The sequence below is a fragment of the Heterodontus francisci genome, chromosome 35 (genome assembly GCF_036365525.1).
Source record: "Heterodontus francisci isolate sHetFra1 chromosome 35, sHetFra1.hap1, whole genome shotgun sequence".
NCBI lineage: Eukaryota > Metazoa > Chordata > Chondrichthyes > Heterodontiformes > Heterodontidae > Heterodontus > Heterodontus francisci.
Window position 1 is genome coordinate 43,957,052 of NC_090405.1, and position 14,654 is coordinate 43,971,705.

Sequence of the window (14,654 nt, forward strand, 5' to 3'; positions counted from 1 at the left end):
GCGCCATAGCAGATGGTGAGGCCGGTGTACCTGGCCATGAGAATGAGTGTTCCAGAATGTGGTGTAACACTTCATTATGGTGGGAGGTGGTGAGGCTGCGCTACTGTGCCAATGATTTGGTGAATGTCAACTGCACTGAATGTTGCCCTCAATTGTAACATCACCCAGATGTAACCATGCTGGAGGCACAAACATGTGCTTAACTCTGTATTGATGATGAAACTGATCACAATGCTTTTCCCAACAGGTGAAACCCAGCATGTGCCAGGAAGCGTTACCGTTGCCCGACCATCCACCTCTGAGGTGGAGGACGGCGCCTCAGAGGGTGCACCGTCACATCATCGCAACGCACCAAGTACCAGAGCAGATACTGACACTTCGGTTGGGATGACTGTGTCCGGGGAATCAATGTCACATACTGGTGTGAGCACAGCACAGTTGCCGAGCCAGCCACCAGAGGCAGAATCGGCCGATGGGGGCATCACACACTCGGAGGAGAGTGGGATGCCAGGCCAGTGCAGAGCCGCAAGCTGATGATGTGCCTCTGAGATCATCCTTTCGTCGGGCAATGTTGCAGGTGCAGAATATGGTCCATGGAAATCTGGTGGAGTTGCCTGAAATGTTGCGCGCATCCATCCAGAGTATGAGTTCAGCAAACTCACAGGCATTTGAACATCTGGCTTCCTCCGTTGATAGACTGGCGGCTGCAGTGGAGGGACCAGTTCTTCATACAACTCGGGACCTCAGAGCGACTGTGGCCTCCCTGGACCAGAGCATCAGAGAGCATAATCTGATGAGACTGCGCCAGATTGAGGACACTCAGCGCTCTGATGCCACCATTGAGGACCACCAGAGCCTCATGGGGGCACAGGGGCAGCAGATCGCATATGGGAGCTCCTCTCACGGTGCCTCTGATGCATCCTGCAGCTCCTTGCTCCCTCCGCCAGGAACATGTGAACCGCTAAATCCTGGGGTGATAGAGGGTGCTCATGATATTTGTCATGAGAACCCTGGGATGCCAGGGCCCTCACGGCCGCGAGCATGCAGAGGACGTCCGCCCATGTCATCAAAAGCAGGGCGGCAACAAGATCGCAAGGGATCATGCACACGAATGAGCACGCGTAACCGGATTAAGAAAACACTTTAATTTCACTACTGGTGCACTGGGTGACTTGAAGTACATTTATTTGATTTGTAAAACAATAATGTTTGATTAAATTGGAGATTTTACCATTGGACATGTCATTCCTGAAGTCAGATATTACATAGTTCGTCAACTCAAGTTGTCTCATTAGTGAGGCCACACACTTGGGTCGCGTCCCTCATGATGTGATGGATTGGTTATTTGCTTTGTCTCACCCCCTAAAGGTTAGAGATTTTGCACTGTCAGATCCTCACAATGATTAATGTCATAAAGCAGATTGAAATGTGTGAAGATTTATATCATTTCAACTGAAAAGCATCCCTATTAGAGATTCCCTTGTTTCTCTAGCAGTTAGAGCCAAGTTACATTCAGCTTCCTCTCCATCTTCCTCATCAGAAACATTGTCATCATCTGATGACACATCGCGCTGACATTGATCATCCTCTAGGGCATCTCCATGTTCAATCGCCAGGTTATGCAAGGCACAGCAGACGACAATGATTCTGGAAACCCTCGACGGTACATACTGCAGTGATCCACCAGAACGGTCAAGACACCTAAATCTCATCTTTTGGAAGCCTATAGTTTGCTCGATTGTCACTCTGGTGGCCGCATGGCTCCCGTTGTATCGTTCCTCCGCCTCACCCCTTGGGTTCCTCACTGGTGTCATGAGCCATGTCTTCAGAGAATAACCCCTGTCGCCAAGTATCCATCCCTCCATTCTGTGTGGAGGACTGAAAATTGCAGGCACCTGTGAGTTGTGAAGAATGAAAGAATCATGACAACTACAAGGGTAACATGCACACACCTGCATGATTCGCTTCCGATGATCACAGACGAGCTGAACGTTCGTTGAATGGAATCCCTTGCGGTTCATGAATGCCCCCGACTGTCCAGCTGGTTCTCTAAGGGCCACATGAGTACTGTCACTCCCTGTACCACTGGGAAGCCAGATATAGTGCTGAAGCCTCTGGCTCTCTCAGCCTGACTGGTGTTGTCCGTCTTGAACGTGATGAAATGGTCAGCACATTGAAACAACGCATCAGTCACAACCTTTATACAATGGTGCGCTACTGATTGCGAGACACCGCACAAGTCTGCAGCTGAGGCTTGGAAGGGGCCAGACGCATAGAAGTTAAGAGCTACTGTGACCCTTAGAGCGACTGGCATTGGATGGCCACCGAGACAGTTTGATGCAACGTCCACTACCAACATCTCACAAAGAGATGTGGCAGTCGCCGGTGACAGCCGCAGTCTTCTTCTGCACTGGCGTTCTGACAGCTGCAGGTAGTTCAGACGCGTTCGGTATGCCCTTACTACTGGGTAGGCACGTCTCCTGACATTTGGTCACTCCCGGGCAACTCTGCAAACTACTGTCCCTCCAACAGCACGAGGATGCACTGGTGCAGCTTGCTGTACGTTCCCCTGACTATTTGTACTTCTGTCACTCATTGAATCATTGTTCTCTTCATCTGATGATCCACCTCCAGAGTGAACAATTCCCATTGTTGAACAGCAGAACAAATGCTTTGACCACAGGTAATAGCTTCCAGCTTTTTTGACTGGCTCACTTCAGGTACTTCCTGCAGGCAATAACTAATATTACATGGGTCCCTATCAGCAGTGCATAACATTCAGATTAAACCTTCTGCACAACCTGCAAATTACACCCCATGTTAGGACACAGAAATAACATCAGCATTAATAAAGTTCAATAAATTCATCTTTACCTCCATCTCCCTCATGAATCAATGCCTGCCGCCCTTTTGAACCTGCCGGGTTTCCGACACGCCCCACGACCCGATTAACTGCCATAAAATCAGATACATAGCGTAAATTCTCTGTCAATTGGATTCTGAATTACCTTAAGTACTTCTTAATTGATGTTAGTCGGGCGGCGAGCGCAAACTCGATTGCGTCCGACTTCCCACGCTGGTTAAATTGCATCAGCGCGTAATGACGCCAGGGACCCGGCCCGACGTCTTCGTGCGCCATTTTTCCCTCCGCATGACCCCGATGGGACCCGATTCTTAACGGTAAAATTCCGGCCGTGGTCTCACCAGTGCCCTGTATCACTGAAGCATAACATCCTTACTTTTATTTTCAATTCCTCTTGTAATAATGGATAGCATTCCATGAGCCATCTTTATAACTTGCTGTACCTGCATACTAACATTTTGTGACTCATGTACTGGAACACCTAGATCCCGCTGCACCTCAGAATTCTGCAGTCGTTCTCTGTTTAAGTAATACTCTGCTTTTTTATTCTTCCTGCCAAAGTGAACAACTTCACATTTTATCCAATTTCAGAAAAGAAAACTTTTATGATTCATAGCGTTTTTTAAAACCAAAATATACTGTTTTGTCTTTTCTTTGTTCCATGATAACTAACCTCTTAATAATATGAATCCTGAAATCTGCTCTTTTAAATGATTCAGATTGCATTCCGTCATTCACTTGTGTTACAATTCCATTCAGCTTGGAGACAATGATATTTCTGCTTTTGCCATCATGTCTCTGGTCTTGTTGGGGTTTGTATCAATGGCAGCCACTCCTTAAGTGATCTGCTCCCAGGCCTCCTCTGATAGTGATGAGTGGCAAACATCCGAGCGTGTAAGAGACACTTATCTTGTTGTCCCTGAAGCTAAAACTTGCTGCTAACATCAGGAACATAATGGTGGAGCATCAAGCCTGCTTCCCACCTATAGTGGAAATGCTCTTAAGAAACCAAACCACAGCAACACCCTCCAAATGCACGGCTTTTGAATTTACAGCCCTCTCTCCTGCTGACTCTTGCTAGGAGATGATTCCTTTGGAGCTATTCGTCTTTCAGTATTTAATTTGAGTGGCAGCTCTTCGCATTTGAGATGTAGCAACTTATTAGTCATGGGTCCCCTCACAGCTATCTCCTAACCTTGCCCAATATCCTCATACATGCACTTTCTACTAGGGGCTCAATGAATAATGATCTGGAATACAAATTTACTGATTTATTTTATTTTCCCAATGCAGTTGCAAGGAGCATCAGCTGTCCAGCATATATCAGGGCTGGAGCCTGAGGCCTTCCTGCTCTGTTTGGCTCAGTAGCACAGCAGCCAGTGTTCATTTACCCTCAGAACCATCAAATGAACATAGCAATAGGCCATTCAGCCCCTCGAGCCTGTTCTGTCATTCAATTAGAGCAAGAATTGAATCTTAATTCAATCTACCTTCCTTGGTTGCAATAGCCTTAATACCCTTACCGAACAAAAATCTATCAGTCTCAGTTTTCCATTGAGATGCAGCCTCAACAGATTTTTGGGGGGAAGAGTTCCAGATTTCCGCTGTGTGAAGAAATGCTTTCTTACATCAACCCTGAAAGTCGCAGCTACAATTTTAATGATTTGCTCCCTTGTTCTGGATTTTCCCACCAGAGATAATAGATTCTCTCTCTCTCTCCCCTGTAAAATCCTTTAATCATCTTAAACACCTCAGTTAGATCACCCCTTAATCTTTTATATTCAGGGGAATACAAGACTAGTCAATGCAATGTGTCCTTGTAATTTAACCCTTTTAGCCTCAGTAACCTTCTGGAGAATGATGGTGTATTGATGATTTTAAAGTAGTACTGGCAAGGCAACATGCGAGAAATTGTAGCAGATTTGCAAAGAGAGTAGGATTCAACTGCATTGTTGGTGACAGCATGGCAGCAGATATCCCCAGAAAAGAGAAGGCTGAGAGATGGTCTAATGGAGGCCTTTAAAATTGTGAAGTGGTTTAATAGGGTAAGTTTAGAGACGATTCTTTCATTTGTGGGGGACTCCAAAACTAGGAGGTCATAAATATAAGATAGTGACTAATAAATCCAATAAGGAATTCAGGAGAAACTTCTTTACCCAGAGAATACCACATGGAGTAGTTGAGGCAAATAGCATGAACGCATTTAAGGGAAAGCTAGATAAGTACATGAGGGAGAAAGGAACGAAAGTGTGTGATGAATTGGAATGGGAGGTGGCTCTTGTGGAGCATAGGGGAGTGTAGTGGCAATGTCACTGGACTACTAGGCTAGTGCTCTGGGTACATGGTTTTGAATTGCACAATGGTGAAATTTGAATTCCATGAATAAATCTGGAATTAAAAAGCTAGTCTAATGGTGACCATGAAGCCATTGTCAATTGTTGTAAAAACCCATCTGGTTCACTGATGTCCTCTAGGGAAGGAAATCTGCTGTCCTTACCTGGTCTGGCCTACATGTGACTCCAGGCCCACAGCAATGTGGCCTAACAAGCCACTCAGTTGTCAGCAATTGGGGATGGGTGGTAAATGCTGGCCTAGCCAGAGACACCCACATCCCATGAACGAATAAAAAAAAACCCGAGCGTAGACCATTTGGACCGAATAGCCTCTTTCAATGCTGTAAATTCTATGTAGATCTAAGTAACATGTAAAGGCAAAACCATGCATTTGAAAACTTTGTGACTCTCCAGGCAGTTATTGTATATGTTGTGTTGTGAAATTATTCCAGTTTCTCAAGTTAAACTAACTTTTTCAAAGAGCCACCTGGGGAGGTTCACATTGCAGCAGATTCAGCTTCTGATGCAACTTAATCTGTCCTGTACAGTGATTCATGGTGCTTCTGTAGAAGAAGCTGTTGCATGATACTGCTCCACCCACAAAACCTCCCAGCACGACGAGATGGGCCCTGTAAAAATTCACGAGAATGGACTTTCCCCTTTAAAGCTGAATCCAAACATCACTCATTGAAGCACATACAGGAGAAGAAGTGAGCGGGACAGACGAAAAGAGCAAGAGACAGACAGACAGACAGAGAGAGAGAGAGAGAGACAGACAGACAAAAAGAGCGAGAATGAGACTGAGAGAAAGAAAGAGACTGAGCTAGCCTGAATCCGAGGAAGGCCAAAACATCAGCAGTGCCTGTAGTGACAGCTCTTTCTCAGGCAAGCCCGGCAATATATTATAGTGTGTGTCTGTTTTTATAGGGTAGCTGTGCAGCTGATCTATACCGACACCCACAGCTCGATGCAGACATTGAAGCGGTGAAGGAAATTTATGGAGAAAATTCTGTCTCTGTCAGGTAAGTATTTAACATTACGATTTTCAAGTGTTGCAGAACTGATGGTAATTTTTATTCTACTCTTTTTCAGTGTGGCATTTTGGTTATAATTTTCAGAGATTCTTCAGGGAATAAGAGCTAACGATTCTTTAAAAAATATTCCTACTTAGATCTTATTAGTTCCATTTTTCCTCACTCTTTGCTTCTAAGCTTCATTCCATCTGCTGGAAGGATAGAATAGTCCTAGATGTAGATTCTGTCACTGCTCTATCATTGTTGCTTTCTGATTAGCACTGCAGCATGGGACTGGGCCTATTAGCTTTACCATCCCCTCTGTCCAAAGATGGAGTACTCCAAACCTACAAAGGGTTTAGCCTGACAGATAACAGAGTCTGAATGGCTATCAAGACTTGGATTCAAACTTCGACCCCGAGTCGAATCTCAAATCCACACCTTCCAGATATGTAAGATCACTCAATTCAAAGTTGTTTATTCCTTGCAAGTTACTAACGTTCTATGTAATTTGCTTTTCGACTCGCATCCTCTTTTGTGATATGGAAAGCATGCAATTTATCATTGTGATCTGCGAACATATTTTTAAAACGTATCATACAAATCCATCAAATGCATTTTGCGCTTGACTAGTTGGGGCCCTTTTTAAAGACGATGTTGAGCAGGTACAATGGGGTAGGCTGTAAGCTACTGGTATTCATTCATCGCCAAAGAAAAACTGTGCATTTAGAACCTTGTGGTTCACCATTTCTGTCCTTGAGTTGCTCCTCCTTTTTACAGCTTCCTTAAAACCCACTTCCCCTACCTCATCTCATATATCCTGCTCACAGTCTGAGGACCTTTGTCAAGCAACTGTGGACGACTTGCTGTGCTAAAGGTGTCATGCAGTGTAAGCTGGTGTTCCTTCGCGGTCCTCTAAATACTATGGAAAATTATTTTGCAGATTTCTTCAAACCTCAATAGTCTTGTTTATAAGCATATTTGTCTATAAGTAGTCTGGCCCATAAGTAGCCTTCTTTGTAAGTATCTTTGTCTGTAGTGACTGTCTAGGTGTAGCATTGTCTATATGTAATGAAAACAGAAAATGCTGGAAATACTCAGCAGGTCAGGCAGCATCTCCAGTTAATGTTTCAGGTCAGTGCCCTTTCATCAGTGGGTGGGCCAGCCTTATGACAATTAAAACTAGCTCAAGTAGTTTGTGCCAGTAGGCAGCGATTCTTAACAGGAAAAATATTGTACAGTCCATAAAAATATACAAGAATAAATGCTCGCGTTTTGTCCCATGGCCACAATTTTACCCTAAGGCCCTCAATCCAGTTAGTTTCACCCCCTGAGCTATCAACACTCACTGTTGCCAGATTTACTATTTAATTTTTTCTCAGAATTTGAGGCTGCTGACAAGGCTGGCGCTCATTGCCTGTTGCTAGTTGCAATAGGTGGTGGTAGACTTCCTTCTTGAACCACTGCAGCAGTTTGATACAACTAAATGAGTCACTAGGCCACTTCAGAGAGCAGAGAGGAGTCAAACATGTTGGTGTGAGACTAGAATTACATATAGGCTAGACCAGGGTTGCCCGACATACGGCCCGTGGGGGTGGGGGAGGGGAACAGGGAGAAAGGGGGACAGAGTGAGAGAGAGAGTGATCAAGATTACTCCTGACAAAGTGACATCTATCCAGAATACTCTGCATTGCTACAAGAAGTGTGCTGGCAAACATCGACAACTTGTGCAAACAAAGAAATGCCAGGTATCTCACTAAATCAGTGTCCAACATAGTGACCAGAAAGTAAGTCAATAAATTAGTCTTCACATTTAAAGCTTCCTCACAAAAATGCACCTTTGTTGTTGTTTTGATTAATAGTAAGATAAATTTTAATGCCATTATCTTTCCAAAATTGTCTCACCAGCACCCCACGTACGATATAAATTGTAACTTGGCCCCCCTCACATGAAAAGGTTGGACAACCCTAGGCTAGACTGAGTCAGGACAGCAGGTTTTCTTCCCTAAAGGGCATTAATGAACTACCTGGGGTTTTATGATACTCTGTTGGCTTCATGGTCACTTTTACTGAAATCACCTTTTTATATTCTGACTTTTAACAACATTTTTAAACATACTCTAAACTCAAATTTCTCAATCTGCTATCATGGGATTTGAACTCATTTTCTCTAAACCATTCATCCAAATCCTCTGCGATACTAGCCCAGTAACACATACCCCTTTTGGCATCTGTAATAAATGACTCGCATTGAATCATCCATCCAAATTTTAAATGACAATTTTCAAGAGTTCCAAATTGGAAGTCTTCAATTAAACAACAATTCCCTCCAGAATTCCAGCCATTTCTCCAGAGTTTCGATCAATCTTCTGCTGAAGTTATAACAGGAGATTGGGAGAATCCTCCCAGTGGTGGAGCCTCTGACAGGCGGGGCATAACCTTACAATCAGAGACATCCCATTGAGAGAGAAGTTAAGAAACATCTTTAGCAAAGGGTGATCAAAATGTGGAATTCTCTCCTACAAAAAGCAATAGTTGCTAGCTCAATTAATAATTTTAAATCTGAGATTTTTGCTGAATGGGGTCTCAAAGGATACGGAGCCAAGGTAGGCGGATGGCAGTAAGACACAGATCACAGATACAGACTGAACAGCGGAACAGGCTTGAGGGGCTGAATGGCATACTCCTGTCCCTGTGTTTCAAGTGCATATTTTGAACAAGAGGCCTAAAGCCTTGAACAGGCTGTGATTTACTGATATTAAAAATATTTCTTTCTGCAGAGAATATGGGACGATTGATGATGTGGATGTGGATCTGCACATTAATATGAGCTTTCTTGATGTAAGTACTGACTCCAGCGACAATTAATACAAGTTCCTCCTTTTGCTTTCAATTGTCCTGATTTACAGTTGTCAAGATTAATATGTAAAAGCCCAACACACCTCAGGAGAAATATCAGTGAAAATGAATATATTCCCACTGCCCTATAATGTCATAACGGTTTAACATATCACAATGTAGGTTAAATAAGATTTTCTTTTCTGTAAGTGCAGATGAAAATAAATGAGAAGAATTTTATATCTAAATCTGTAATATATTGAAACTCTTGCATTTAGGGGTCACTTCTTGCAGGTGTTACAATTACTTTCTGTAACACTTGCCTGTCACACTTTGTTGCCAACACACCTACTGTAATAAAACAGTGCATCCATTGATTTGCCACGAGCGGTGCCATGGGGGAGTTGCAGTTTAAATAATATAAGTTCTGCATTTAACCTGTTTCTGCCGCATAAATGAGATGAAAGAACTGAAATCCAATCCTTAATTGCCATAATCTTAATAACCTAGCCTCTTCTAAATGACAGGAGCCATGAATTTAAAAGCAGCTGCCAACCCACAGAAACCCGATATCAATCAATTCCCAAATGATGGTACATGGAACAGTGAGGTTAAAGGGAATGTCTAGCTTGGGCACAGCTAAACTGTAGCTGTTAAACATTAGAATTATGATCTAGATTCCAGGCTGTATGAGAGTAAGGCCATTGGACGTAAGATAATAAATGATGGGCCTTTATTACAAGAGGATTTGAGGACAGGAGTAAAGATGTCTTACCACAATTATATAAAGGCTTGGTGAGACTGCACCTGGAGTATTGTGTGCAGTTTTGGTCTCCTTACCTAAGGAAAGATATACTTGTCAAAGAGGGAGTGCAATGAAAGTTCACCAAACGAATTCCTGGGATGGAGGGTTAGTCCGAGGAGAAAAGAGTAAATAGGCTTGGCCTTTATTCTCTGGAGTTTAGAAGAATCTCATTCAAACATACACAATTCTTACAGGGCTGGACAGAGTAGATGCAGGAAGGATGTTTCCCCTGGCTGGGGAGTCTAGAACCAGGGGGACACAGTCTCAGAATAAGGGGCAGGCCATTTAGGACTGAGATGAGGAGGAATTTCTTCACTCAGAGGGTGGTGAATCTTTGAAATTCTCTGCCTCAGAGGGCTGTGGAGGCTCAGTCGTTGAGTATGTTCAAGACTGAGATCGGTAGATTTCTACATGTTAAAAACATCAAGGGATACGGGGATAGTGCAGGAAAATGGCATTGAAGTAGAAGATCGGCCATGATCGCATTGAATGGCGGAATGGGCTCAAAGGGCTGATTGGGCTATTCCAGTTCCTAGTTCTTATGGGCAGCAAGCGGAGAGATATAGTAAATTTCTCCCATTTGTGAGTGATTTTTTTTAAAGAAAAAAGATACATTGAATTCATTAGATGTTACAGGCTTTCTTGGGTTGTGACACATTACATGTTATGTTGCATGGTACATGCACATTGTTATGACCAGGTGAGAAAGAGGTCTAGGGGTTCCCGTTTAGCCCTCACCTGGTCTTAACGTAACAGGGTTTAATTTTTAAACACACTGTGTTTCTAGCTCCCCCTTGGTGAATCCTTGTTCACCACTTTCCAGTAATAAGGCAAAGAAACCAACACAAACAGTCTTTTTTAGGTTTAAAGAAGAAGTTGAAATTTGTTAAACTTAAACTCTAATTCAGTTAATGCTTACGGATTCACGACGCACCCACGCTAGCATGCATACGCGATACACACATGCAAAAAGAGACGGAAAAGAGCAGAAGAAAAATAAAGTAGAAAGGCTTGAGGCAATATCTGAAGAGTTGTTGTTACAATTCTTCGAACTCACGGTAGAGTCCTTGATTGTAGGTAGATCTTGATTGTCATTGGGGCCCAGTATTCTTCTTAAACATTATTCGCTGTAAGTGACATTTCTGTCTTGGGGCTCATGTGTCTTCAGTGGATTCAGAGGCTTGTAAAAAAAGAGATGGGAGCAGACAGGAGAGAGATCTTCTCAGTCCAGGAGCAAAGCTTTCTGCCCCATACTGTTTGCACAAATTCAAAAAACTCAGATTGCCCAGCAGGTTAGTCATGTGACTAGCTGGTTTGACCATGTCCATTGGTGTATTCGGCCATCTTAGCAGTCGACCTGGAATGCGAGCTCCCCCACCTTCAACATCTGGTGATCAAAAGTCCATTGTGGGTTGAATGTGTCAGGGAATGGCTGCTTTGTCCTTCCAAACACAGGCTGAAAATATGCAAATGTCTTTTCTGTGCACTGTGCACACGTTCACCTTTGTGGAGGCCAACTGGAGTGAAGAGGGCTAGGTGATCATCACTGAAATGAATTAATTGGAATGAATACACTCACAGCAGCGAAATAAACAATTAGTCCAACTCCATATGATCTTCAGATTGCTTAGGGGTGGCTGAGATTTTTTTCCCCTTTTGTTGCAAGATTTCACCCTGAATTGGTTTGAGGTGCTCAGGTAGAGAGGTGTTCAAATGACACGTCATTCCCTGGTACAGGGTTTGCATAGATTTTAATGATTCAGGTAGAAGTTAGCACTGCATGGCAGTTTTTCCACGTGTCAGTTGCTAACTAGTCCTGGTGAAGCAGTGGAAGGAGGTACAGAGAGAAAAGATTGTGAGTGCTGGCTGGAACATGAATTGTACCATATGCTGTATTTATTTAAACTGCTCCAGGTCTTACAACAGATGCCATAGCTCCAACCATGTCATACACTCAACCAGGACCAACTAGCCCCAGCCCAGGGGAAGGAAATATATTCTTGTAATAAAATTGTTGAACTAAAATGAATTAAAGAAATGCATTTTTGAATGAAACTCAGAGGCAGATTCCCAAGGGTATTTTTTCACATCTAATAATTGGACATGTCTCACCTAACTAGTGGTCATACTGGTTTGTGGGGGATCACTGTCCATGTCTTCATTCAGGCAGATCACTGTTTCGATTAAAGTAATTCTGCCTTGGGGGCTTTTCTTGGCTCATCTTCAATTCACCTGTGGTCCTGTGATGACTTTTGATCCAAGTACTGTTGGAACTCTGCCCAGCCATTGGTTATGTCTAGGTTGGATTTAGTGGAGTTTCCTCTCATTCTTGTGCTGTCTAGCAAAAGAACCCAACTAAATTAAGGAAGGATGGTGTGTCATTTCTTCAGTAGAGTAAGTGAAGAAGCTACAATGAGACAGAACAATTTCGTAGAACTCATATATGCTAAACGCCCAGTAGTACACTGACTGCCACCTCTCACACCTGCAGTCCACACACCTCAGATTGCGGGTAAACGTCAGTGGGGATTTAAACTTCCTATGCAGCACTAAAGTTGCCCGATGAGTCACTGCGACTCAGTTGTAATCATCTCGCTCTGCTCCCAGTGTCTTAACTTTTCCTTTTGATGCCGGAGGTCATCTCCTTGTGGAAGGAAACTAAGATGGACACCGGAAGTGGTGTCAATGGAAAGTGACCCTTCTGCCAACATTTACTTTGTGATTCCCAGAGACCAGACTGAAATAAATCACTTCAACGCATCAAATGTCCATTGATCCAAGCAACGACACAGCTAGGCTTACAGATTGTATATAAATGTAGTCCCTCCCATCAGTAATTAATATGTACAGTGGATCGTAAAACATGTAATGGTGCATATTCTTGAAAATACAACTTTTTTAAAAAACTGAATAATCATATTAGATAAGACTCCTTTATATTGTAGCCCCAACTGAAGACAGAATTTCAAGTTCTCAAATCAGAGTTAATTGTAGTTGTATAAAAGCCCCCCATTAGTATAATTTTAAAAAACTGCACATTAGCGGCAACAGTGACCCGTTGCTATGAAGGAGGCACAGGATGAAGGTAAAGGTAGAGCTGGAGTGAGTTTAACAATGCCATTCATTGCAGCAGGTCTCAGGCAGTGCAAGTTGCATATTCGGCATTCAATGCGAAAACAACCTTTTCTCCAAGCTCAAATGGAGCTTACAGCGCAACTAATAGAGCCCAAAAAAAGCTTATTAAAAACAGGCACCTGACCCACCAGGTCATCTGCTCTTACTTAATCCAAATTCTTCATCATAATGGTAGGCCCAAGGCTTCTCTATATATATTGAACAATATGGGAGCTGCTTCTAAGGAACAGAGTAGAAAGACCAAACAGTTTGATACCTTTCCCACAATAAACATTGGCACCAGCAAGATTTTCTTCCAACTGCTCCAGGTCACTTATAAATTAAATACATTGAGCAGAGCCCGTGATAGTATTCATTCTCTGCATCCTGATGGATGGAGCTGGTTTCTTAGGCCTAATGACCTTTATGTGCTCAGTGCTTCATGCTTTTCGGCTGAAGCAACAGCATTCATTAAAGCCCATATACGCGCAGGCATTTTCTAAGTTTCAGTCATAAAATGTAAGCTGACGCGTTATAGTTCTTGGCAGTTTCAGGATCAGACGTTACACTGGAACCAACTGACTACAATTAAGTCCACTGACCGGGGCTTGCTGTATGTAACCAATATAATTTGTTAACAGGAGGAGATTGCGACAGCCTGGAAAGTGGCGAGGATAGAGCCCATTGTACTCAGACTGAGGTTTTCTCTGTCTCAGTACCTGGATGGACCTGGTAAGTGAGAAGCATGAATTTCATTGATGTCCTTTGTCAAGAATTGCCTGAGCTGATTGTATAGCAGACTCATCAATTTCTGTCCAAGCAAAACTCAGTAACGGGGTACATGCATGGGACAGAGCGTATTTACTTAATAACTTGCAATGATACAAATAAGCAACAATGCCAGCCTCTGCCCTACTTCTGTCCACGGAACGACTGGATTTTGCTGTATATGCCTAGCGTCCCCCACCACACAAGTGGATGAAACCACACCTCCACCTCCTGACAGGTCAACCTCTCAGGATCATTACACTACCCTGGACAAAGCTGTAAAAATGACAATCAAAGCAGATGAGACATAAATGTCCGAATGTGACGCTGAGGAGACATTCGGCTGTTTACAGTGAGGAAGAACACTTGCATCCCCAGGAGGTGAGTATCTGCGTCCTACCCATCTGATTAATTATAGGTCTCTCCGTCTGATAGCAGGGGAGATTCTAAGTGAAATAAATCTGGGGAAGCCCAACTCACCTGCTGGCAAGTGAGACCCCACAGCAACAATTGTTTCTTATTTGAATTTATTTAGCAATAATGTGGGCGGTTACAGTGGCTCTTCTAAAGTTAAGGATAAGCTTTTCAGGGCTGTTCCTCTGTTGCCTTCAGTTTGCTGCCATATTACCCCCTTTTGGTCAACATAATGTGATATTCAATTTAACGAAAAGGTTGATCATTGTGATATAATAAGTGATTAAAGAAACCCAACTGAATATTATAAGTAACTTGATGCATGCAAAACTATCCTTTGTTGAAAAATAAGACATTAATTAAGTCAGACAGCTAACTTACAAGAACTGGTTTATGGGTTATCTACTATTTTGCCAAGTGTTTATCCATTTTTAGGTAAAAGATCATTTTCTATAGCTGCATAAATGCATTACAGCAGCTTAGATTTATACAGCACATTTAACACA

General features: G+C 43.0%; 1 protein-coding gene across 1 annotated transcript in view; it reads left to right on the plus strand.

The window, feature by feature from the left end:
* Window positions 1–568: 568 nt before the first annotated feature.
* Window positions 569–14,654, plus strand: part of LOC137350537 (protein mono-ADP-ribosyltransferase PARP6) — a 70,232-nt gene continuing 56,146 nt past the window's right edge. The window contains exons 1-4 of the mRNA XM_068015196.1: window positions 569–973; window positions 6,124–6,218; window positions 8,990–9,050; window positions 13,608–13,698. Of these exons, the coding sequence (XP_067871297.1) occupies window positions 569–973; window positions 6,124–6,218; window positions 8,990–9,050; window positions 13,608–13,698 (652 nt within the window). The remainder of the gene's footprint in view (window positions 974–6,123; window positions 6,219–8,989; window positions 9,051–13,607; window positions 13,699–14,654) is intronic.